The sequence below is a fragment of the Nanorana parkeri genome, unplaced genomic scaffold (assembly GCF_000935625.1).
Source record: "Nanorana parkeri isolate BGI_ZX_2015 unplaced genomic scaffold, ASM93562v1 scaffold172, whole genome shotgun sequence".
Classification (NCBI taxonomy): domain Eukaryota; kingdom Metazoa; phylum Chordata; class Amphibia; order Anura; family Dicroglossidae; genus Nanorana; species Nanorana parkeri.
This window is the reverse complement of record NW_017306440.1, coordinates 1,270,665-1,296,724: the sequence shown is the minus strand read 5'-3', so window position 1 is coordinate 1,296,724 and position 26,060 is coordinate 1,270,665. Positions and strand designations below refer to the sequence as shown.

The window sequence follows — 26,060 nt, the reverse complement described above, 5'->3', positions numbered from 1 at the left end:
TGCTTACAGCCACGTCTTCCATTTACACTTAATTTTTCCCCCACTGCCGTTCCTTGGCCGACATTCCTTTACGCAAGCAAAATGTGAAGCGGGCTAACATCCAGTTAACAATGTGTGACTGCCATCCGAGCTCAGTGAATGAAAGAGACATCAAACCAATCACAGTGATTTACATGGATGCTGGTCAGAGCATGTTTGCTTTTCAATCCAGCGACCTGCAGACATTGATGAATTGGACTACTATAGAGAAGCCTCCACACTCTCTGCAGAGCTCCTTCACAACTTCTCAGCCTATGCATTTTATTGAACGCTCTGCAAGGCTGGGTGTTGCAGGGTGTTTTTTTTCCCTGCCCGTTATTGATGCTTCTTGTTGTAAATAAAATCTAGATGACCCCATCGTTTTTAAAAATGAATTTCTGATCTTCATGGAAAGATATGTGAAATGGAAGTCGGGCTCAGACTTGTTTTCCTAGAGTTTCCAATCAGTTCCCTGGTATGGGTCGCTCTCAGGAGCTCAGGGAATTCAAGCGTGGTACCACCTGTGCAATAAGTCCATCCGTGAAATTTCCTTGCTACTAAATATTCCACGGTCAACTGTTACTGGTATTATAACAAAGTGGAAGCAACTTGGAACAGCAGCAACTCTGCCACAAAGTGGTAGGCCACGTAAAATGACAGAGCGGGCAAAAGCGCACGGTGTGCAGAAGTCACCAACAGTCTGCAGAGTCAATATCTACAGACCTCCAAACTTCATGTGGCCTTCAGATTGGCACAAGAACAGTGCGTAGAAAGCTTAATGGAATAGGTTTCCATGGCGGAGCAGCTGCATCCAATCCTTACATCACCAGGTGCATTGTAAAGCTGTCTGGGTTTGGGGGTTACCAGGAGAACAGTACTTGCCTGACTGCATTGTGCCAAGTGTAAAGTTTGGCAGAGGGGGGATTATGGTGTGGGGTAGTTTTTCAGGGGTTGGGCTTGGCCCCTTAGTTCCAGTGAAGGGAACTCTTAAGGCATCAGCATACCAAGACATTTTGAACAATTTCATGCTCCCAACTTTGTGGGAACAGTTTCGGGATGGCCCCTTCCTGTTTCAACATGGCTGCATACCAGTGCACAAAGCAAGGCCCATAAAGACATGGATGAGCGAGTTTGGGATGGAGGAACTTGACTGGCCTGCACAGAGTCCTGACCTCAACTGCAAAGGGTGGGCCAACTCAATATTGAACCCTACAGACTAAGACTGGAATGCCATTAAAGTTCATGTGTGTGTAAAGGCATGCGTCCAAATACTTTTGGCAATATAGTGTATATATATTTAGTGTAAGAAGGTAACAGCTGTACTTTCTTGGCATTTTGAGCCGTATAGAGACTCATTATTTGAATATTTTTTTTTTTTTTTAAAGTGCCGCCTGCAAAGAAAACCGGTCCCTATTCCACTATCCGTAGTGCCAAACTTTGTATTGAAGAAATTCTGCTTCTTGGAGTCTTCAGGATTCAGGAACACTTTAGGGAGTGCCAGAATTTCTGGTTGTGCTGTGTTCATTGGTTCGTTCTCCTGGCCCCTACACCACTATTGTATCCATTATGTTGTTGTCTTATGTGCTGCCCTAAGTGAGCAGCTGTCCACTATATTTTCTATATAGAAATGTATCTATATATTTATCACCCATTATTTGTCTCTTCTCAAGGGTGTCCGTTCATCTAACCTTTCCTTACAGTTGATGTCTTCCATGCCCTCTATGGATCAAACCCTTCCTACTTCTGTATGCATATATATGGCAGCACGGCGGTGGGCTTTAATGCCATGTTGCCATATATATGCATACAGCTAGCGTCGCTGTCAATTGCGTGTCCCCAGCACTGTGACCTCAAAGTGACAGGTCCCAATAACTTTTGACGATCAGGAGCTGGTAGGACGGGCTCCTGATCATATGACCACTCTGACGGCCAGTCACAGTGAGCACACAATCAGAAAGCCCAGGAAATGCTTTGGAAATTAAAATCCCCTAAAGTGGACCTTTACCCCCATGACTAAACATTGCATCAGCATACAGCTTTGCATGCTATTATGAAATCATCTTACGTTCATTAGCTAAACAATCATATATTTTTTTTTTTACTTACAATTTCTTTTTACCCACTTCCTGATCCTCTTTGGCACAAATTATGTAATTGTGCCCAAGAATTGCATCCTGGAAGGGTTACATCAGCAGAGCATTGCTTGGAAATCTCATCTGTAATCTTATGAGATCTGGAAAGATGTGCATGGTCACATGTCCAAGTCACATTTGCCAGAGTTCCAGGAAGTAAAGGGAGATCTAGTAATCTGCCTTTAGTTAAAAAAAATGGCCACTGTCAGAAGGCTGAGGAAGAAAAGAAAATCAAGGTATGCAAAAAATACAAAGTCAGCAATTATCTATAGGTATCTGTTTGTAGATTGTCATTTCTAAAGGTGCCTTTGTTGTTATATTGAAAACAACTGTAAAGTTCCTCTTTCAGGTGGTTACGTTGCCCGTCTCTGTATTCTTTCCTGTTCCAGGCCATCCTATTTGTGAACTTGCACTCAAAACTGAGCTACATATTCGGAATGAGGATGTAATAATTCTTTGGTATTCCATGTTATCTTAAAGGAGAACTGTGAGGTGAGTGCTTTTCACTCACCTCATAGTTCTAGCCGACCTGTGACAATGAGACTGTCACAGGTCGGCTCAGTAGATCGGGAGGAGAGCGAACACATACTGGCGTTCGCTCACTTCTCGATCCTGTCACGGCTCTCTGCCGTGACAGGGGAGGGGCTGGATTCCCCCCTCCCCGCTCCGATCCTCCACCGCTGACTGGCGGAACGGACGGGGGAGGGTACAGCTGGCTCTGCCTCTAGATAGGCAGAGTCAGCTGTCACTCACGCAACTGGGCGGATCCAGACATAATTGTCGGGATCCGCTTCAGCTGCGGCGTCTCGGTATACCGCGAGCTGTAGCTTGCATTATACTGAGCTTAGGGTGACGGGAGGACGCTAGTTTGTGTCCTCCCGTTACCCTAAGGAGAACTAGGGGTAAAAGCCCTGACCCCATAGTTCTCCTTTTAAGTCTGTGATCTACCTGAACACCTGGATCCTTCACGGCTATTGATGCATCCAAATTTACCCAACTAGATGGGTAACTTTTACAATTTAGCAATATTTAACCATTGCCATGAGGATGTCTAATTACACAGTTTGTCTTCATCAAGCATCTTTGAAGGATTATATTCCACTGTATGGCTTTGAGACACTTGTAAATGCACAAATGGAACTTTTGATCTCAATCGCTGTATCATTTACGAAAACATTGATTACAAAAGTCCATTCTGAGTGTGCGTCATTCATAATGACCGTCTGGTTAAAGTTTTCAAGCCAGGTCTTATACACATTTACAGATCCAGTCCTAAGATTGAAATCAGTCGGGTCTAAGTCAGTAAGTTCTGGTTCTGAATTTACACATTGAGCATTCTTGGAGAAACCATGTCAAACGTGTTGGCAAAGTCCAAATATATAACATCCACAGTCACCTCAGTGTCCAAGTTTCTGTTTACTTCCTCATAAAAATAAAGATTTGTTTGATAACATCTCTTTCATAAAGCTGTGCTGGCTGTTCCTTTTATGATGTTATTTTCTGTCACATGCTGTTGAATGTCGTTCTTTACCATTCCCTTCAATGTCTTTCCTACCATATGACTTAGACTTATAGATCTGTAGAGTAAAGACCTTGATCCTTTTTAGGTTTTGGTACCACATTTGCTTTGCACATTTGTGTTGATCCAACCTAATCATTAAAGTCTCCAAAAACTTAAAACAAAAACTGAGAAATAACCGAGACTCGTGGGTGTTAACTATCTGGTCCAGAAGCTTCAAACATTTACAGGGTTATTCACAAAGGGGTGAAGAGTTTGGAGAAGGCAGGAGAAGTGAACAATCTAGGACCACAGAGCTGAACTGGAAAATGAACTGGATTGGAGAATGTTACCAAATCGGCTATGTTGTCCTAGATTGTTCACTTCTCCAAACTCTACACCCTTCTGTGAATAACCCATGTAATTTTTTTTGGGACATATGTTAAGCCCTAGTGCTGCATTTAAGCCGTCTTCTCTCTCTGCATTATACTCCCATCATCCCTGCACAGCAGCTAATTCTCCGATTCGCGCCACTGATGGCAAGAAGCAAGAGTCCCTCCACTAGTTGCATGGTGACCCAACACGTCTATCCTAAAATTGTCTAAAATATACAGTGAAGTATAAAATAATGCTTTCCCCAGGGCCCCCGACGATACCGGCATATGATATCTGACATTTAAGTGTATGTATTTTCTCACAAAGCAGATCTTCACCACAGTCCTGCATTTTGAGCAACCCAGATCTAAAGAAAAGGATCTACTTTTAAGCAGACCTCTCTTCTTCCAGGCAGTGGAGTCGATCCAGGCAGAGGATGAGAGTGCCAAGTTGTGTAAGAGGCGGATTGAACACCTGAAGGAACACAGCAGTGACCAAGCGGCTGCTGTCAACATGTGGAAGAAGAAACGTATGGACCGCATGATGGTGGAACATCTACTGCGCTGTGGCTACTATAACACAGCTGTCAAGCTGGCAAGGCAAAGTGGTATCGAGGTAAGATGGTCTCAGTATAGAAACTTGGTTAAGGTGTTGTGTCATCGTTGTCTGCAATCCTACATGTTGCTTTTGCTTGATGAAATTCCATTAAATACATAATACTAAGCTTCCACTCCAGCCTAATTAGTTGTGTATTAAATTCTATTGAATATGTTTTTAAATATATAAATGGTTGAAATTTCCCATTGCAATATTAGTGTTCCATTTACCCTGCACATTAGGACTCAAAGGCCTGCTCTGCCAGTTAGGCTATACTGCATTGCATGGTATCTAACAATGGGAGCATGGTTAACTGAAGGAAAGGGTGCATGGGTGATCTCTGAAAGTTTGCTATCTGCTATTGCACCTTTAGGGCCCATTCACACCGGATGCGTTGCATTGCGATCTGTTGAGTTGTGATACGTTTTTCAGCGCATGCTAACGGAAGGGCACCGAAAATGAATGGTTTTGAATGGGTCTAGTTTACACTATTGTGTCCTGTTGCGTTATATTATTTTGAACATGCACTACTTTTTTCAGCATAACGGAGCAGATTTTGTGTGAACTAGCTTCATTCACCACACCCATTCATTTTTTGCTGCTCCTTTAGCATCCATTGAAAAAGGGATCGGAAGGAAATTGGAAGGTACAATTGCAAGTCAACGAACTCTCTGTTGACTAGCGTTTTCCTTTTCCGATTTTGGTGTAAATACACATTATTATCTAGTTATCAGGCTATTGGAAGAGAATGCCATTCTGTCCTGAATGGTATAGGACTCCCACAGCACTATGGGTTACCCACTGTGATGGCATAACAAAAGCTGCCAGCCTTTTGGCACATTTTGTCTTGAAACCTCAGAAGGAGCTGTCCTATAAGAAACAAACAAGTCGTTGTTTTGTAGGGCTGCACCTAATGATTATTTTCATAATCGATTAGTTGGCCGATATTTTTTTCAATTAATCAGATTAAAATAAATGGCATCCTTAATTTAAAATAAAATACACAAATGCGTCTTACAAACATAAAGGTTACTTTAGAATAAAACTGCATGCACATTGTTTTTGCAATCACACTGCACTGGAACGCTCAGGATTGCGGTACCGTGCGGTCCAGTGCGGGCACTCACACTGTTGGTGGGAGGTGCATTGAAATGGCACTGCAACGCACCTCCCGCAGCAGAATTTGTCAGGCAGAATTTTTTTTTTACATCAAAGGAGCTAAGGAGAATCTGTCAATCATGTAAAATGTTGTTGGGAGTTCCACCTGTTGGATAGCAATGAATGTGAAATAATAATATGCAGGATTTCCGATTTCACTGATTTTTAAAATGGAAATGTTTTGGAATTATATTTTCAGTTTTGGCCAAAAAAAGACTAAAAACTTTTCCTCTAAGGAGTGATCTAGCTCCAGTTTCCCAATTGAAAAGATTTGCAGCTGTTTTCGGGTGGTGTAGATTATTAACAATGGCAAAACAGCATTTCAAAAAACTATTATATAAATGATAAAACTATTATATACATTTTATTGTATTCGTTGGGTTCTGCAAAATAGATTGGCTTGGCTTATTCTCACCTTAGTTGAAATATGGTAAAAGAGAGGTAGAGAAATCGACAGGAGCAACTGCATGAATAGATTAAACAGTCGAAAACCGTTTTTTCCTTCCAAAAACGATGATCTAGCAGCGTCAACTCTATAAAAATAAAATGAAGGCCTACTTGTCTCGTTCTCCCAGGAGGGGAAAAGAATTGATATGTATCTCCCAAGTTTGAATAAATCTGTTCTCATCCCTGGAATACCGAATTCTTAACAACGCTACTCGTTCGTTCCCTGTGTGAAGTTATCTGATCTCTCTGAGAAAATAATGAGACGAGAGCTTGTATATCAGCAGGTGCTGACAGAAAAACCTGCGCTAATCAAATATGACGATTTGAGCTAATTTGCTAATGGTTTCCCGCTCTCTAATGATGTGATAAACAGCGCCGAGTTGGAGAAATAGAAGCGGCCATAACAAATGATTTTGATAGAATGGGCTATAAAGGCAGCTCATCAGACTGAGCTTGTTAGACTGAGTAATGATCTTATTTTGATACCATTATGACCTTGGATTGCAACTCTGGAATCAAATGCGTTCTTTTTAGAGTATAGACACAGATCAAGCTTCAGGCTTGTAGCTCATGTGTTAATTTATCTCGGGTGTTTGTGTTCTGCTACATTACATAAGATAATCACATTTTGTTGTGCCATCCGAGCCTCCTCTGTTGTGATAATTATATGTTAGAGCGGCTGGGTTATATATGTGAATGTGCGTGCGTATGTGGCTGGAATAAAGAAAACCTCACCTATGCGCAAAAAAAAAAAAAGGTTATAGGATTAGTGGATTGGCTTTTTGTTTATGGAAAAGTGCTGTTAAAGGGAAGCTAGATTTTATATTTTTTTATTTTAAGTGAAAAGAGAACTATTGCCCAATTTTTAATTTTTTTTTTTGCCATTGTTCTCTTTAGGGTCACAGGAGGACATATGCTAATGTCCTCCTGTGACCCAAAACTCAGAATATAGCGGGCTATTGCACGCTAAATGCTGAGAGCGTTACAGCCGGGACGGATACTGACAATACTGTTGAGATCCACCCCACTGGCTGATTGACAGCTGGCTCTCTAGAAGCAGAGCCAGCTGTCGCCGATCCCTCCCCGTCCGTTCCTTTAGTCAGTGCTGGAGGATCGGAGAGAGAGGAGGGGGGAATCCCTGCAGGGAGGGATGACTGACAGGCAGTGCTCTCTGCAGGAAAGATCGGGAAGTCAGTGTCTGGCGGTGTGTGTTCGCTGACTTCCTGATCAATAGAGCTGACCTGTGACAGCTTCAGTGTTGACAGGTCGGCTTTAATTATGGGGATGAGTGTTTTTCACTCACCCCATCATTCTCCTTCAAAAGAGATCAATTTAAAGCCACACTGTGGGCAGAATGATTATTTAATCACCACACTGGATGTCTAAATTATCATTAAAGAAGAACTCCGGGAAATGTTTTATTAACCCTTGCAGTGGGGCTACACCTGCACTACAGGGGTTAAGCGTTCGTTTGTTTCTAGGTAAAAAAAAAAAAAGTTGTACTGTCTTGAAGCTTCACTCCAAGTCGGCTTTTTCCTAGACCGGTCCTTCCAGCCTCTCTCTTCCCTCCTGTGCAGCGGTCTACAGTCCTGTAAATCGTCACATTCTATACATAATGTATAGATGTGAGGACGCTGAGGAAGCCTTCAATGCTGCTGTGGAGGAGGAGACAGGCTAGAGGTATACACACATTTCGTGTAAAGCACCCAGGCAGAAATGTCCATGCAGATATGAAGAGGAAAGCTATCAAAAAAATGTAAGTTTCTGTTTTCTCATATACATCAGCTGCATACAGTATGTCTGCTTCATGTACACTTGGTGTACATTGCTGGCATATGTTCTTAAGAAAATACATCTGCAAAGGTGGAAATAGGCTTTGAAAAGGTCATGTACTCCAGAATGTATACGCTAACCTTACTGGTAGAGTGAAGGCATAAAGGGATATCAAACCAAAGAGCAAAAATGTAATCTATTGCAGTTTACCAATCCTTAGACGTGGTGGTTGCATTACTTTTCACTTTTCAAGCTAGGAACATTTTTAGCACATACAGAAAATACCAATTGATCTTGCCGGATATGACATATACTTGTAACTTACTATGAACTTAACTAAAAGCACAATCTTCCAAGCTATCTTCTCTAATTCACAGTCCCCACCCCTCCCCATCTAATGAAGATCAAGAAAGGAAGAGGTGTTTGTAGTTCATATAAGGAGAGCAGCCTAGTGTGACAACGAGGGATGAGCTCAGGTTTGGTCCAAATTTTACTTAATCTGAACCTGAAAAAAAGCTGTCCATGCCAGCCCAATCAGCTGCGGCCAGGGCATTTCACACCTCACGGCTGCATGTAAACAAAGGCAGGATGCTGGTGACATCATTAAACTTGTATGGCCACATGGCATAGGTCAATGCCATTCATTTCATCATACTGATCCTTTTAAAATGAATTATTACACTGGACCTTATTAATTGGGGCTGGGCCCCTCCATTTGTTCTCAGTTGAATTTACCAAATATGGCCACGTGGCGATATAAGGTCAATATTTTTATTCACTTCCTGTCCCAGGGACACAGCAGGAAGTAAGAGGAGGAGTCCCCAAAGCAAGCTGATCACTCCTACCGGACAACTGCCGCCAGAACAAGTTTATCCATTGTAGGATTTCCCCTCCTCTTCCCCTTATGTAATGGAGATTAAGAAAGGTAGCTGTGTTTGTAGTTCACATAAGAGCAGCCTAGTGTGGCAACTAGGAATGATCTCAATTTCAGTCTGAACTTGAGTTCATCTGGAGCCAAAATGTCATTCATTTCATCATATTGATCCTTTTAAGATCTATTATTCAACTGGACTCTATTAATGGTGGTGTGGTGTGGTGGGTCCCCATATTTTCTCAATTGAGACCATATAAGGTCAATACTTTCCTTCACTTCCTGTCCAAGAGACACAGCACGAAGTAAAAGGAGGTGTCTCCAAAGCAAGCTGATGACTCCTCCCGGACAATTGTCACCAGAACAAGTTTATCCATTGCACGATTTCCTCTCGCCTCCCGTTCTATAACTCTAAGATTTCTCATTTCCCATCACTTTGCCCCAGTGACGATGGTCACCAAGACTAATAGAGAGGATGAAGCTGCTCTGCAAGGAGTTGTTTTTTTTTTACCAATAAGAACCTGACAGCCCTTCCATATTTTATCCAAATGTAAAATTCATACACTTTCTGAAATAAGTTTTATATCAAACAATAATAATTGTAAAATGCAGAAGGCAGGCCCAGATAAATTAGATTTCACTATACATGTTTAGAACTGATTTGTGTTTTGCCTAGAATTTAATTATGCACACCACAGAAAGACATTATTTAGATTATTCACGTCCCTGCTCCTGCCCCCTGCGGTCCTCTGGAGACACTGCATGCAAGGAAATGGAGATCTCGGTACGTGAATGCATTTTTAGTCCGCTCCCGTTGCGTCACATTTTTGAAAGCAGCAGGCTTTTCCTTTTTTTTTCTGCTGTTGTCGTATGTCATTGCTGTAGAAATGAGCGATGAATATTTATAGACATGTACTTTATACATGTTCACTCTTTGTTCTGAAGTGCGTTCATGGTCTTACATTGTGCTTTGACCCCCCGGCAGCCTATCAGACTGAACTATTGGCAAAGATAAATTTAGCTAAACAATACTCAAGAGCTAACGTTAGAGACACCATTGAATCAAGTATGGGGTGCAAATGACTAGCAGAGTCCCCATCTCTGGGGTGCAGCTCAAATAAATAAAGTGTTTTTCTGTTTGCCTGAAGAAGGGACGTCTTGGTTCCGAAATGGGAAACTACTACAGTCAGTAAAGAGATTGACTTGATATTCATCTGGAGTGCGAGTGACTTTCCATTCGATTTATGTCAGCTCAATTAAATGACACACCACCCCTTTCTTTGAGTGCCCCCCTTTATTTCTTTTTCTTAGGTTTCCATTATGATTTAGACATTTTCTAAGTTTGTATATTAACTGAAAAAAACCATATGGCTACCCTAGCTGATTCCTATGGAATTGGGTTAGTAGGCGTAGTAGGTATTATATAGAAAATGATTGGCTTATTAGGTTTACAAAGGAACACATAAATCATATGTACCGTACAAAACACACAGGTGACCATACAATACGATGCAGTGTGAGAGGCGCTAACTATCAACACCTTTCAAATAGGGCATCTACTCTTTTTAATGGAGAAGGAAAAGAAATGTAAGGAAGGGCGTACGGGAAAAGAGAAGATCTGATACAGCCCAAGAGAAAGTCAAAAAATAAAATGGAAAAATTACCTTTTCCCGGTTTTGTATTCTTTTGTCTTCTTGGATGTCATCACTAGGGCTTAAACTATCCTTCACACGCTAATGCAAGAAGAAGGGGGGGGGGGCAGCATAGAGGCAGAAAGGTGGGTGAGGAGCATGATGGCATTTTTTTTTGCTTACGGTTTTACAGGTGCGTTCCAGTACATTTTGTATGCGGTTTTGATGCGTTTTTTTATGTGTTCCAATGCATTCCAGACCAGACAAAATAGGACAAGCAGTATTTTATGGTCTGGTCTGGAACGGACTGCACTAGTGTGAACAGAGGCCAGAAATAGCATAGGGATACATTAGGATGCATTTTGGGTTCAGAAACAATCTGGTCTGGATAATATCTGGACATGGTGTGAATGGGCCCTGAGGGGATATTCAGCATGGTGGAAAGTTATGCAGTGTACAGTGCTGGGTGGGAAGAGCATGATGCAGTACCCCAGTTCTTGCTTCTAAGCTCTGCCTATTTCTGGCATCTCTGACCTGATGACGCCAGTACTGCTTTGCTAAAACTGTGGCGAGCACATTGGGGATACCGTTCACCCTGCTTAGAGAATGTGCACAGCGGTGACCATTCTGAGCCACCGGAAATGGGGACACCAGACTACAGAGGGAACACGATTTCATCAGTCCTATGCACAGGACCACCAGAGGATAAAATGAAGCCATTTGGTGTGCAGGTATCTAAACAAACAATAATATTTGTTGTTTCTGGAGTTTAGCTTTAAAGTGAACCTGTACTCCTGTGCACCACATGATGCCTGTTGTAACCTATAGTAGCCAGTAAAGCCTCTTCTGTTTTCCACTCTGATTTACTTTTATTTTGCTACTTTACCCTGATGTCATGGCTATTATGCCACCAGCTGATCCCATCAGTAAATGAGCCCCTTAATGGCCACTGGGGCAGTCTCATTGAAAAGATGGTAGAGGTTAGCCAAGAAGCCAGGGAAAGTTGGGCCCCAGTAACCAGGGGCACTTAATAAAGGCATTCTTGCAGTCTTCCCTGTGTTGTCTGCTTATAGGTTGGACCTTTTTAGTATGTAAACATGTCTGTCTTATGCCGTATGTCTTGGGAAGAAAACATGGTGGGTGATGCAACAGAGCTCAGTTGGTTCCTCTTACTGGTGCACATTCCGTGTGGATTCTTCCAGCCATTTCTTGGTTTATTCTCTAGACCCCCGGCTTTTTAAACAGATCCTTGTGGTCAAGTGGCTGAGAATTGTACCTTTTTGAGCTTCGCCACATAACAGATTGGTGACTCTGATTATGGGGCACCGTGTAAACTGAAGAGCAGCCGGAAGAATAGATGATATGGCCATTTACTAATATAAAGTTACCAGAATAGGACCAAACACTACAAAAAAAGTGACGCATGCAATTTAAAAGCTGATAATTTTTACGAAACTACATTATTTTGTCAAAGAATGCGATACAAGGGGGCGTGGCCGGGATGTGAAGCAGCGCGGACGTGGTAATCTTCTCCCGCTGCTGTCCCAGCTTAGGTCTAGGGTGGAATCTTGGAAACATCTCCCCCTGTCCCTAGTGGGCAGGGTTAACTTGATAAAAATGAAAATATTGCCTGTTTTCCTGTATTATCTGAGGAACTCCCCAGTTTGGGTCCCACAATCCTTTTTCCGGAAAATTAACGCTCTTATTGGGCCCTTTCTGTGGAACTCCAGTACTCCCAGGATAAAGTTGTCCATCTTACAGGAGCCATGCTGTAGGGGGGGTCTGGCGGTCCCGGACTTCAGGAGGTATTATTTAGCGGGTCAAATGGTGGTTCTGCACAAGTGGCTCACGCGTGACTCCGTGAATGCGATACAAATGCATTATCAAATGCTTTACCTTTTCATCATTCATGAAACTTCTTCAAATGTGTTTTGACTTCAAGATAAAATCCTAAATGCATGGATGAAGGGCAAAACAGACTACGATTGGGTTTAATATTGAAGTAAATCCTCTCTCAGCACAGTATGCGAGTTGAAGTGGCAAGCGATCATGACTTATTTATAAAGTAACATTTGTCTGAAGCTGCCAAAATGCACCTTGCTAAATTGTAGTTTCACTGACATCTATTTATCAAATTCATGCTAGCTGCTATGATGTTGCCAAGCTGCCTACATGCGTTTTTATTCAAAGGTATACTATATATATTTATTTATACCTATGAATGACATGTTGTGAAATGTCAGAAATGTATTTAGTAACTTTACAAGTCTGCATAAAAGGTTCGCTGTAACTTAGACAACCTGCCTCAGTGCCAGGGGTTAGCATGTAGGAATTAAACCTTTCCATGGAGCTAAACCTGTATCCTTGATATCTTATGCCTCCGAAGCGCTCTCATTGCACAGTGAGGTGGAAGATGAGCGGAGTTAAGCCCCAACACAGGGATATAATCTGCAAGTCAGAGAAGTTGAAGCCTTTCGATGTTCCGGACTTCCCTGGTCCACTGAAGTTAAAAGGACTGAAGTGAGAATTTGTCTTTTGGTCCATATATCTGCAGCTATGCATCTGTTAAGAAAATCTAAGTGGGAGCTTACATACTTTCCTTTCAGGCTGTAAAACCTTCTCTAGTTGGCCCCCATTATTTCTTGCTTTCGCCTACGTCCAAATTGTTTGTGAATGAATTAGGACACTTTGCATGATGAAGGAACCCTGTGCGTTTCCGAAATGTTGCAGTTTCTTCTGATATGCTGCAAGAACATCAATAAAGATGAACTTATATGAGAGGTGTGTTGACTACATATTTTCCTTATGCACTTCTGTGGTGCTACCCACCAGTCATGTCGGCACCCAATTTAAAGGGTTATATTGGTATGGTTTGCAATGGAAATACCCTCATAACAAGTTGTTCGTGAGCCACTGATTGGCTGTCCTAAAGCTGGCCGTACACATTTTGTTTGTTGCCATTCAGCCCTCTTGAATCTTTCCTGCCAGCTATTGTATTTAACCAGCTGCACTCCCATTACTGCTTAAATAATGAACGGTAGTCACGGTTTGGCCAACAATTTTCCACCCAGTTCCTTCAATTATTTAAGTTGAAGTTGCTGAGCTGGTTGCGGCTGACGGAGCCACACCACAGCTTGAATCTCCACCAATTTCTTTGAAATTCGAACCATGTATGTCCAACTTGACTTGCTATTTTTTCTTAACAGATGAGGCAGGACAGTGATAGGGGCATAAAGTCATAAACGTGTCAGTGGGCACTCTGTGGTGCCTGCTGTTAGAGATGGCTTTTAGGTTTGAATCTATTACCAGGCTGACAGGTTTAAAGCTCAAATGTTGGTGCGTGTATAAAGCCACACTAAATGGTAACACAGCAGGTCTTGTGACACCAGCAATAAAACCATTTTAAATAGCTTGTGCAGATCCAGAGACAGTGCTCTTTACTTCCTTTGATGACATCATAGGTTTTCCTACTGTCTCTTGGCATGCAGACTATCTAGCAATGACTGAGTGACTGACTGTCACTCAATTCCGTTTCGTAGCCCTGACGACTCCTCCCAGTGACTGCAAATGATATGAGCAGCGTGACAACTCTCCGGTTGTCCAGAAGACTTTGGGGGGAGTGTCCTTGACAATCTGGCTGAGTTGGAACTGTCTAGATAATGTATCCAAGGGGATACATTCAAAAGGGGCAGGGACTTTTTCATACAGAACAGTAAACATAAAAGACACTCATTGGCTTTGGTTGGGCAATTCACATGGGAACAGGGCTACCCTTTAGTGAGAACCCAGTAACATCACTCAAAGCATAAAACAACAAAGGAGAGCCAGACCAAATTCATCAAGGAGTCCAAAACAGCTTTAATGATTCATAAAACAATAGCCAACACATTTGAGAGTAAAACACACTCCCAAGATAAATGCAAATATAAAAATTCTAAATCTAAAAAAATGGATAAATGCTATCCACAAATATAGTGCTTAAACCAGCAGGTTAAGGAACTGTTAAGAACCAGAACCAGACCAAAAATATATTTATGCTTAAACAGAATAAGTAAATCTTGACCAGAGAGGAAATAACTTGGTGCCATTGAGCTTCCTGAAAATGTTAGATGGAGATTTTAAGAGGCACAGCTTCCTCTAAACCACTGGGACCGAGGTTTGAAGAAATTAGAAACTGAAGCAACTAAACCGAAGGGAGGCTGGAGTCCTGGTTTAAAGCCCTTTTTCCTCTTTATCTCATTGATGGACGCAGCCAAGATCTTGAATCCCTGACCCTGGGTTATGCTACCTTCAGGAAAAGGACACGAGTCTCAAAAACAGAAGCACAGCAAAGGAGCAGCCTCTACTGATGGCCAAATTCCCAAGTGCTAGAGCACCGGCCCTCTAACTGTGGTGAAACTACAAATCCTATGATGCATTTTTTTCTGGGAGTCATGCCTGTGAGTGAGAATTTTGCAATGCCTCGTGGGATTTGTAGTTTAACCACAGCTGGACGGCTGGAGGTTCCCCTCGCCTGTGCTAGCGGCAGCATAGTTTTTTACCTTATGTCAAGAACTAAGGACCTAAGCTCCCAGCTGGACCCAAGGGTAGCCTGTGGGATATCTCACAAGGGGCTGCATATGACTGATAGGCTCCGGGCTTTCTCTTTCATTTAAGGGCAGGTGACCGCATGAACATGAAGCAAATACAAGTGCTGTTTATTCAACAGAATTATAGTTCGCACGTAAAGCCAGAGCGGTAGTGGGGCCTTGTGATCCCATGGGCCCCGAAGCAGCTGCAGCCCTTGTAGTTACGACCTAGCCTACAGATGTTCAGCTTGTGAGCTGAAAACATTCCCTGTACGCATCTTCTAAAAAGTAACGAAAAAGTTTTTTTGTTTTTTTAACTTATTATCTTTGATCATGTCTTAAAATGAAGAACATATTTTTTTTTCTATTTTTTAATGGGAATATGAAAAAAAACATATGCAGATGAGATTGTGCCATTATATCACATTGCTCAACTAAAGCGAACAAAGTTCTAACCAGCTAATTGATACTCTTGTCTGTGTGCTTTGTGTCTGTGTGTAAATGGTTTTATCTCTGCAGAAATCTGTCATTTTATTCCCTTTCATGCATCCCCTCATTACAGATCCGGGGCTGCGCTGCATAATTCCTCTGTGTGTGTATTATTTAGTCTTGCTGGAAGCATTCTGTTCTGAGATGTAAAAGAGAACATTTCTCAAAGGCCCCGGAGGGCAGCTCAAACACTGTTAGATAACTCTGCAATTAACAGAAATCAAAGTAAATATTGCCTGTAAAATCAAATGCTATTAAATAACAGCTAATTCTTTCCCCCATGTTGGTTCTTTGCCCTCTGCATCTTAAAGATATACTCCAGTCACAAATGAAGATGTTTTGTGTAAATTGCCTTGGAGCGGACAGCCTGCCTGAGCAGTTTTAATATCTGCCCCAGTGTTTATCTTGTGCAATTGGCAGTCATGCTGCATAAGTCTGTGTAGTTGCTGCTATTCTCAACCGCTGAATGCTGCTGAAGCTCAGCCTATGGAAATGTGCAGTGTGTCCACTGATTCTAGCCTGCCCTCACTCGCATGCATTGGAGCACGAGGTTGTACAGCAGTAACTGTTAACTTATTAGAGATAGAGGCTTCAAATGCAGCCCCTGGTGTCCCCAGAGGGGCACACGTAATATATTCAGTGTGTGTGTGTGTGTGTGTGTGTGTGTGTGTGTGTGTGTGTGTGTGTGTATACAATGTTATATTGCCAAAAGTATTGGGCCACCCCTCCAAATCATTGGATTCAGGTGTTCCTTGCTACTAAATATTCCGCGATCAACTGTTAGTGTTATTATAAGAAAGTGGAAGCAACTGGGAGCGACAGCAACTCGGCCACGAAGTGGTAGGCCACATAAAATGACAGAGCGGGGTCAGCGCATGCTGAAGTGCGCAGAACTCACCAACTGTCTGCAGAGTCAATAGCTACAGACCTCCAAACTTCGTGGGGCCTTCAGATTGGCACAACAGCTGTGTGTAGAGAGCTTCATGAAATGGGTTTCCATGGCCGAGCAGCTGCATCCAATCTTTACATCACCAAGTGCAATGCAAAGCGTGGGATGCAGTGGTGTAAAGCACGCCGCCACTAGACTCTAGAGAAGTGGAGACGTGTTCTCTGGAGTGACGAATCACGCTTCTCTGTCTGGCAATCCGATGGAAGTGTCTGCGTTTGGCATATTGGCCATTTAGAAGGTGGATTGACAGGAATTGGAACAACTTGAACCCACCAACAGTTTTTAAAAAAACCAGCAAACTGAAAGGAGATATTGACTGCAAAGGAGGTTGCCATCAGCTGTCCTGGGAGAGCGGCTCGCTAAGGATTTGAATCTGAGTGCAGTTTGACCATTTAATAGTGTATTGATTACACAGAAACACTAAGGATATCACACTAAGAAATACCTTTTTGGAATGTTGAACATTTGCACTTTATATATTGCTGACATATCCCCTTAAAGAGCCCTTTTTTTTTGTTTTGTTTTTTGAGACCAAGGTGTGGAGTTACACATGTGATCTGGACCACAACACATTGCACATGCAGTTTTGAGATTGTATTGAATTCAACTATAGGGGAGGTTGCATATTATATTGGGCCTATCACTAGGCACTTTATTGTTTTTGTATATTTATGTATAAGTTGTAAGTTTTTTAGCGCAGCAACTTTGTCTTGAGATTGTAAAGAGTGACTTTAGGATTCACTTGTTTTCACTGCTGCTGACACATTGCATTGAAAGGAAACCCCAAAAGCGCGGATTTTACACACAATTGCAATAATACATTATGGCCCCAGATGGAGCTGAGCTGAGGAACTCCCCCAGATTTTCCGATTTATGGCAGAGTAAATTAGCAACAAACTCTCCGTTGCTAGACAACGAAGCGTTGGCTATTTGACTTTTGTGACATTGTGTATTTTGAATAAATCATAATGTCACAAAATAAAAATGTGAGTACTGTTGCTATTGGTTCTGCACAGTGCCAGTCATCACAATCACTATGAGCACCCCTTTGAATGGCATGTGGTTTAGCACTGTCAGCTCTACACAAGACTTGGGTTATATGTTTCGATTGTGGAGATTTCCTTGCACTTCCTGTGTGGTCATGGGCAGTAAAAGTGAGGGGAGCCCTCCAATGGGGACACAGACACCCTGACCTAGGTTTGATGACATTATTGTACACTTCACAGTTTGCAGACTTTCCATGCTTCCTATAGGATTAAAATGCAGGTACCTCATATGTTCATTAGAGCCCCGAAACCTGGAGTGCTCTATATGGCAAATTCCAGAACTTTCCTACAATTCCTGACTCAATCCTTATCAGGACTGAACCAGGAATAATACTATCCGAGCGTCTCTAATAATGATATCTGAAGGTATGAGGGTCCTGCAATTTATTCCTGGAGAGTCTGGTAGGTTTTTAAATGACAGATTTACTCTCAAGTGTATGGATTTTTTTTTTGTTTGTGGCAACAAAGAGGTAGCAATAATAATAATAATTAGAGATGCACCGATATATCGGCCCGAAAATGGCACTTTTGGCATAATGCCGAAAGTGCAATTTTCCTGCCGATACATCAGCGCACCCTGCTTTCTTTCCTCCCCACTGGGCGCTGCTCTGTGTTCCAGCGGGGGAGGAGATAAAGTGTGACAGCCGGGCGAGTGCTACGGGAGGAGAGCGCTGTTAGCGGCTGGTGTCTCTCCTCCCACACCGCTCAGCCTCCTATCACAGTCCGGCAGAGCGGTGTGTGGGCGGAGACAGGCTGCGCTGTCACAGGAGGTTGAGCTCTCCTCCATACACCTCTCGATCAGCCTCTTGTGACAGCGTGTCAGAGAGGAGATCGAGAGAAAACACTCAGCGATCAGTGATCACTGAGTGTTTGTAGATAATTGAGGACATGGTATGTTTACTGTATCCTCAATTATGAATGAATGGGAAGTGATCTACATCCCCTCCTGTTCATTCATAGTTGTAGTTATAGTTAACATAGAACACTCAGTATGGAGGATTCCTGTTCATTGATAACAGGGGATACAGAAAAAGAGATAGAGGACTCTTTCTCTATTCTAAAAGGGAAATATCAGGGGCCTGTTTAGACGCCTAATATTTCCCCAATGCACCTTTTTAAAGTAAAAAATATTTAATAAAAAATTAAATAAATATAAAAACATGTAAACGTTTATAAAATAATTAAAATAAAAAACATTTTCGTATCGGTTTCGGCCGTACAATTTTTTTTATTTCGGTTTTAAAATTTCCATTTCGGTGCACCTCTAAAAATAATGTGATTTAGTAATGTTCACATATACTGATTTCATGTTCAGATCAATAATACCTCCACTATTGCCCATAGCAACCTGTTAGATGTGTGATTCCTCCCTACTGAACTCTGAAGGGCTGGCTGACTTGGATGTCGATGACTCTTCTCTGCACAGACTTAAGCACCGCACAGCTATTTCTTGTCTAGGCTGAACAGGCCAAACTTACTGAACTGCAGTGAAAAAAAAGAATCAAATCATTATGACAGCTATCATCGAGGAGCCACACAAATAATGCTTTCCATTAACTTTTTTCCTGAAATGGAAAATCACTGGAGGAGTTCAAAATAACATACGTGATGTGGATGATAAGCTGAGGGAAACCTAAATTAAGGCCTGCATGGATATATGGAAATGTCTCCTGGTTCCTCCAAATATCTCAGAAACACTCGCTGCCGGGATGATCGAGCGCACAATCACCTCTTTAAAGTGAACTTCCACTTTTGCAAGCAGATTTGAGAAACCCCCTTTATATGTTTTGTTTTGTGTTCCCATTCACACAGCAGATCTAAAATAATTAAACATATTTCTTACCTTTTCTAGTTGTATCTTTTGGAGCAAGGCGATGCATATGTGATAAGGTGATCACACTGAAGGCAGCTGGTAGTGTTCAGAATAGCTTGCAATTCACAATGAGGGGACAGACTGAAGGACGAGTTTAGTTTTTTTCATTACCATACAAAGTACCACCCAAGCCTTGAGATCTTGAACCCTTTGTTAGGACAGACAGTGTGCACATCTAATTTACAACTAATAATGATCTGGGTTAAGGTTAAGGTCCCCACACACCTTGCGATAATCGTACGATAATAATCGCGGGAAATCCCGCGATCGTACGATTATCGTAAGGTGTGTGGAAGCCGTGCGACCTCTACTACTGTAAGGTGGCACGACTTTTAACTTACGAACATGTTCGAAAACCCGCCGAGCATCGTACGATGTTCGGTGGGTGTGTAGCATGTTCGTAAGATAAAAGCCGGGCGGGCCGGTGTGCGCAAGCGCACACTGCTGGTTCGGCATTGCTGTCATCGGAAGCCCGCCCCTCAGGGCAAGCCCGATCATCGCAAGCCCGATCTGCCTGTCTTAAAGTGAATTAGGAGACTGAAGGTCTGCTTTAGTCAATTGCCGTCTAGGCCCTATCATATCCCACATGGCTAGAGGAGCAAGGGCATGCAGAATCCTCACAATGGGAGGATCCACGCATTATTGTTGGCTCAGCTGCCTGAATCCAGAAGAGGCACCCAACTGCTAATGACTGAGGATGACCAAGATGGTGACATAAGACCCGGGCTTTGACAGGGGATCACAGCAGGACAACCCTGGATTAATTGGGTAGGCGAGTCATGTAATTTGAAGATAACCATGTCAGGTAACATTACATAGAAGGGGAAAGCTAAAAAAATAAAAAAACGTGTCCTAATTTTGCCAATTTCTCTGCATATTTTACCTGGTAAAAGTGCAACTAAAGCCTGTTTTATGTCCAATATAACATGGTAATTGCGACTACCAGCAGTATCGTACTATTAATATTTGTAGGCAGGTTTTCTTTCTCACCTCCCTAATTCAAATCAATGCTCCATTTACCTGCTGATGTGCAATCCCGCAGCCCAAGTCCATAGGGTATGGTGGGAGAGCTTATGCATCATACCTGGCCTGCAAGCTTCAAATGAAATTCAATCTCCCATAATGCCATGCTTTAGGCTGATTGGCTGGGGCATGTCAGATTGGTGGGGCTAGGCATGGTCTATTTTTTATTGAAAAGCTAAGGGCTTACTTGTAGATCTAGCAAGCACAGCTGATGCAAGAGTGACAACATTGCCATTATTTGGCTAACAAAGCTGCATTTTTTGCCCCAGATTTAGGCCCCTTTCACACGGGCACTGTCAGTTCTGATCAGCAGGGGATGCATGCAGAGATCGCCTGCTGATTGGAGCAGTACGGAATGGATGTGACTTACGAAGCAGGAACAAAACAGAACTTACTGGACCCATGTTGATGTTGATCTATAGGCAGTCGGATTTAGGCCAGGTTTACATCTGGGCGATCCTTGACCGCGCGCCAATCGTGCATGTCACAGAATCGCACACCACCGCTGATCGCGCTGGCGGTGCCATTATTTCCTAATGGTACCCCAGTCGCTCCAGGCAGATCGCGCGGTTTCCCACCGCATTTCTGCCTGTGCAGTCGCGCACGATCATGGTTGAAAAAAACCACAGGACGTGTGTCGTGGAAAAAGGTAAAAATGTTTTCAGTGATTGCCACGTGGCTGTAACCCCATTGAAATTAATGGGGTCGCCCGATCGTGTGCGGTAGCACACAGTCCCGGGACGCACAAGTCTGCACCAGCTTTTAAGCTGACATGTGTCCTTTTACATCTGATTACCACTGATCCTTCACGATCAGGTCAGCCATAGCATAAATTCATTTTTTTGTATTTTCCAGACCTGGACCTGTCTGTTTTAGATCTGGTTGCCCATAGACTAAAGATGCCCATACACCTTACGATTATCGTACGATTTTCGTATGCGATCGACTTTTCGGCCGATAATCGTATGTGTGCATTGCAGTGTCCGTCCGACATTACTGTACAATCGTACGACTTTTGACAGTCAAGCATGTTTGAAAACTTTGCTAGATCGTACGATTGTCATAAGGTTGCTGGTGTTTCCGTCCGTCAAAAGTCGTACGATCTACACTGCGCTTGCGCTAACGAAAATAAGGCAAATCAATTACCGCATTTCGTCCAGGTGCTTTTCGTTAATTACGGCTAAATTAATCTTGCGATCATCAGGGCAGGATGGGGCTGCCGTACGAAAATCGTACGAATATTCGATCATCGGATGAAAAGTTTCGTCCGATAATCGGAAGTTGTATGGGTACCTTTTTAGATTGGGCTTCCGATCAGATCTGCCTGAAAAACTGACAGATGGCTTTGATGGGGCTGCCTGTGTTTAAAAGGGCCTAAAGGAGGCGAGGAAAGAGACTTGAGCGCAATGGTATATTTTGGACAGTATTAAACAAAATGGTTGAAAAGAACATTACTATGCTACCTAATTGGTCATGCTGCGTTATAGGTTTTAGCGCAACCTTCCAACAATCTGATCCTTCTACAAGAATAATGGATATTTTTTGGTTAATTTCAATCCCTTGTTTTAATTGCAGTTACTTTGAATCTATAATTTTCAGTGTGTTTGCACCGTGAACAGTATATTTAATCATGAAATAGTCTTTTTAAGGCATGCAAATATATATTAGCATTTTTTGTTGAAAACAGTGGTAATTCTGATTTTGTAATTTAGATTGAACAAAACATTTAGAAAGAAAACAACATTCAATGTATTTGATTATATTTTAATCGGATCTTAAAGAAAAATTGTTGCCTATGACCAGCGTAAAAGGAAGGTAGTTAAAAAGTATCAAAACGCAAAAACAAAAATGTACAATTTCAGCTTACCAGTCCTTAGATGTGTTGGCTGCGTTAGTTTTATTTTCTTCACTTTATTTTCACCTGGTGATCTTGCAAAGAACACACTTCCTCTCTCTGGTTGGCTACATTTTTAGCTCTGCTGTATCTAAGAGGCAGCCATGGCCGTCATCCAGGCTGGACTAAAAAACATGTTTGTCTTTGTTCATCTCCATTACATAGTGGATTGGTAGGATCGGTAGTTTACACAGGAAAGATGAGCTTTGTTTTGGTAAAATATTGTTTTGTTATCTGTTAAGCTGACAGGGAGTGACAAGGTCAACAGGTATTTTATGATGGTCATACAGTGCTTGAATTTAGGTCAAGTCCTACTGACTTGGCCAATATTCAAGCTGCAGGTGGCTTTGCCAGCATCCCTCCATTGAACAAAAGTCAATTTTTCAATCAACTCTTGGTTGGGGGAATCAAGTATTTTGCATGGGTCTGGGGGGAATCAAGTGTTTAGCATGGGTCTGGGGGGAATCAAGTGTTTAGCATGGGTCTGGGGGGAATCAAGTGTTTAGCATGGGACGGGGGGGAATCAAGTGTTTAGCATGGGTCGGGGGGGAATCAAGTGTTTAGCATGGGTGGGGGGGGGAATCAAGTGTTTAGCATGGAGGGGGATTAAGTATTTTTTAGTGTCACTTGACTAGTGAGTGGTATAGGAGCAGCTAAGGCTGCAGTGCGCTATTGTTCACTGGTATGCTGGCAGTCTAAGGCCCTGTTCACACCTTTTACGTTTTGTCGTGCGTTCAAGGCTCTATGAACGCTCTACAAAACGTACAAACATGAAAATCCCATTGTTTTCTATGGGTATGGTTCACACCTTTCCGTATTTCCGCCCGTCTGAACGCCCTACAAAACGGCCTACGCCCAACAAGTACATGTACTTCTTTGGGCCGTTTTTGTTGGGCGTTTCCATTGGGATACAGCCAAGTAGCCCTCGGAAACGCGCGTTAGTCGCGCTTTTTTTTTTACCGCGAATCGCGGTTAAAAAAACGCGTGACAGGCGGGCATATTCAATACGCCTAGGTGTGAACCCAGCCTAATGCTTGTGATGCTTTTTAGGGTGGATGGGGAAAAAAAGCAATGTTTTCTTGTTCAGCCTGAAAGGCTAGAGAGTTAGGATGGCTCTGCTTGCTAGAGCTTACAATCACTCTTTAGGCTTGGATACAGTTTAGGTATATCTGGAACTAAAGAATACAGAACAAATACACTGCCTTGCAATAAAAGAAAAGTCACCACCTGTATTTCGGGTAGTGTTATGATCTGAGGTTACTTCAGTTGGTCAGGTCTGGGTTCAGCAATGTTATGTCCCCAAAAACTGAGGTCAGCTGTCTACTTGAATATAGTTTAATGACCTGGTTTTTCCATCAGTGGATTTTTTCTTCCCTGATGGCACGGGCATATACAAAGATGACAATTCATCGGGCTCAAGTTCAGATCTTAACCCCATTGAAAATCTGTGGGATGAGCTGGAAAATACTTTGCACAGTGATCCGACTCTCCCATCATCACTACAAGATCTTGGTGAAAAATCAATGCAACCCTGGACGGCAATAAATGCTGTGACATGGCATTCGCTAATCGAAACAATGCCACGGCATGCCGTAATCAAAGCTACGGGCTGTCCATAGAAATATCAGAGTGCGTGACTTCTTATGGCCAGGCAGTGTATATAGAATCTATATTGGTCTAGTACCATGGACAATAAAGGTTTCGGTACCATGTATACAGAGCATGGTTTTAAAATTAGGATAGCGGCCATCTGCCCACATTCCTCACCCCCTTTCCACTGCTGTGCTGTGGCTGGTGTAGAAAGCTGCACAGACATAATATGCTGATGAACTCTTAAGTCAAAAGGGGCAAAACAAAGTGCAGATATATAAAAAAATTATTATATATGCAGTGAGGTATTCATTTAAAAATAAATGTATACCCGGAGGTTTTTTAACAGCTCTGTCGTCGCTGGGGGACGCCGGAGGTGGATCTTCTGGCGTCTCGGTTCAAGCGCGAGGTGGACAGGTTTTGTGACCAAGGCCCTGGATCCCTGGGCGGAGGCCGTGGATGCCCTGGTGGCCCCTTGGGGTCCTTACGGTCTGATTTACACCTTTCTTCCACTATGTCTGTTGCCTCGGCTGCTGCATCGGATCGCGGTCAAGGGCGTCAACGTCGTCCTCGTGGTTCAGCTTGTGGTGGACGCCCCGTGGCGTCTGCCTCTGCATCCCGATCTTCTGTCCCAGGGTCCTGTGTTCCATCCTTCTTTACAGTCGCTGGCTTTGACGGCGTGGCTGTTGAGAGCCAGGTCCTGAAGGACCGGGGGTTGTCCGATGCGGTCCTTTCCACTATGCTCAGAGCGCGCAAAGCGGTTTCTGGACAAATTTACCATCGCACGTGGAGGGCCTATTTTGCCTGGTGTGGGGCTGGGGCCTTGTCCCCGCGTTTATTCTCCATCTGCAGAATCCTTGCGTTCCTGCAGCGCGGGGTGGCTCAGGGGCTGGCCTTGAGTACTGTGAAGGGCCAAATCTCTGCCTTGGCGGTGCTTTTCCGGCGGCCTTTGCCGTCTAATACTCTGGTTCGCACCTTTGTTCAGGGGGTGACGCGCATTGCTCCCCCTGTCCGCGCGCCTTTGGCTCCGTGGGATTTGAATCTCGTACTTTCAGTGTTGCAGGAATCCCCGTTTGAGCCTCTTCAGGAGATTCCGCTTATATCTTTGTCACAGAAAGTGGCCTTTTTGGTGGCCATCACTTCCGTTCGGCGGGTGTCGGAGTTGGCTGCCTTGTCCTGCAAGTCCCCATTGCTGGTTTTGCATCGGGACAAGGCGGTTCTCCGTCCTCGGCCGGCGTTCCTGCCGTAGGTTGTGTCGGCATTCCATCTGAATGAGGACATTGGCTTACCTTCCCTGTGTCCAAAGCCGGTTCATAGGAAGGAGCGTGCGCTCCACTGTTTGGATGTGGTTCGCGCTCTTCGTGTTTATTTGGAAGCTACGGCTTCTTTCCGCGGGACCGACTCCCTGTTCGTGCTCACGGAGGGTCCTCATAAGGGTTGGGCCGCGTCGGCGGCTACCATCTCTAGGTGGATACGTACTGTTGTGACTCAGGCATATGCCGTTAAGGGCGTGAGCCTCCATTTCCTGTCACTGCCCATTCTATTAGTGGTGTTGGGGCTTCCTGGGCTTTCCGCCACGGGGCCTCTGTTTCTCAGGTTTGTAAGGCCGCTACTTGCTCTTCTGTTCACACCTTTGTTAAGTTCTACAAGGTGGACGTGTTAGCATTGCCAGATGCTGGTTTGGGGCGCAAAGTGTTGCAGGCGGCGCTTTGAGGGGTCTTTTGGGTGTTTTATTGTTGCCCATCCCTCAGTGTGTTACTGCTTGGTGACGTCCCTACCATTCAGGATCTACGATCTGTTGCCTGTGTCCTTCAATGAACGGGAGAGAAAATAGGATTTTTGTACTCACCGTAAAATCCTTTTCTCTCCGTTCATTGAAGGACACAGGCCCCGCCCTCTTTATGGGGTGTACACTCCTAACTGCTTGTTACTAAACTGGAGACTTGTCAGCAGGTGGGGGGTTTGGCCACCGGCAGGGGCCGCCCCTAGGCTGTAATTGGTCTTTAGTTTTGTGCCTAGCGTCCTTCTCCTGCAGGTGGCGATATTACCCTACCATTCAGGATCTACGATCTGTTGCCTGTGTCCTTCAATGAACGGAGAGAAAAGGATTTTACGGTGAGTACAAAAT

General features: G+C 43.3%; 1 protein-coding gene across 3 annotated transcripts in view; it reads left to right on the top strand.

The window, feature by feature from the left end:
- Positions 1–26,060, top strand: part of MAEA (macrophage erythroblast attacher) — an 82,723-nt gene that overhangs the window by 23,286 nt on the left and 33,377 nt on the right. For 2 of the 3 annotated variants that reach the window (XM_018554755.1, XM_018554754.1), the window contains exon 3: positions 4,435–4,638. The exons of the other annotated variant lie outside the window; for it this stretch is intronic. In XM_018554755.1, the coding sequence (XP_018410257.1) occupies positions 4,435–4,638 (204 nt within the window). The remainder of the gene's footprint in view (positions 1–4,434; positions 4,639–26,060) is intronic. 3 annotated transcript variants of the gene reach the window in all.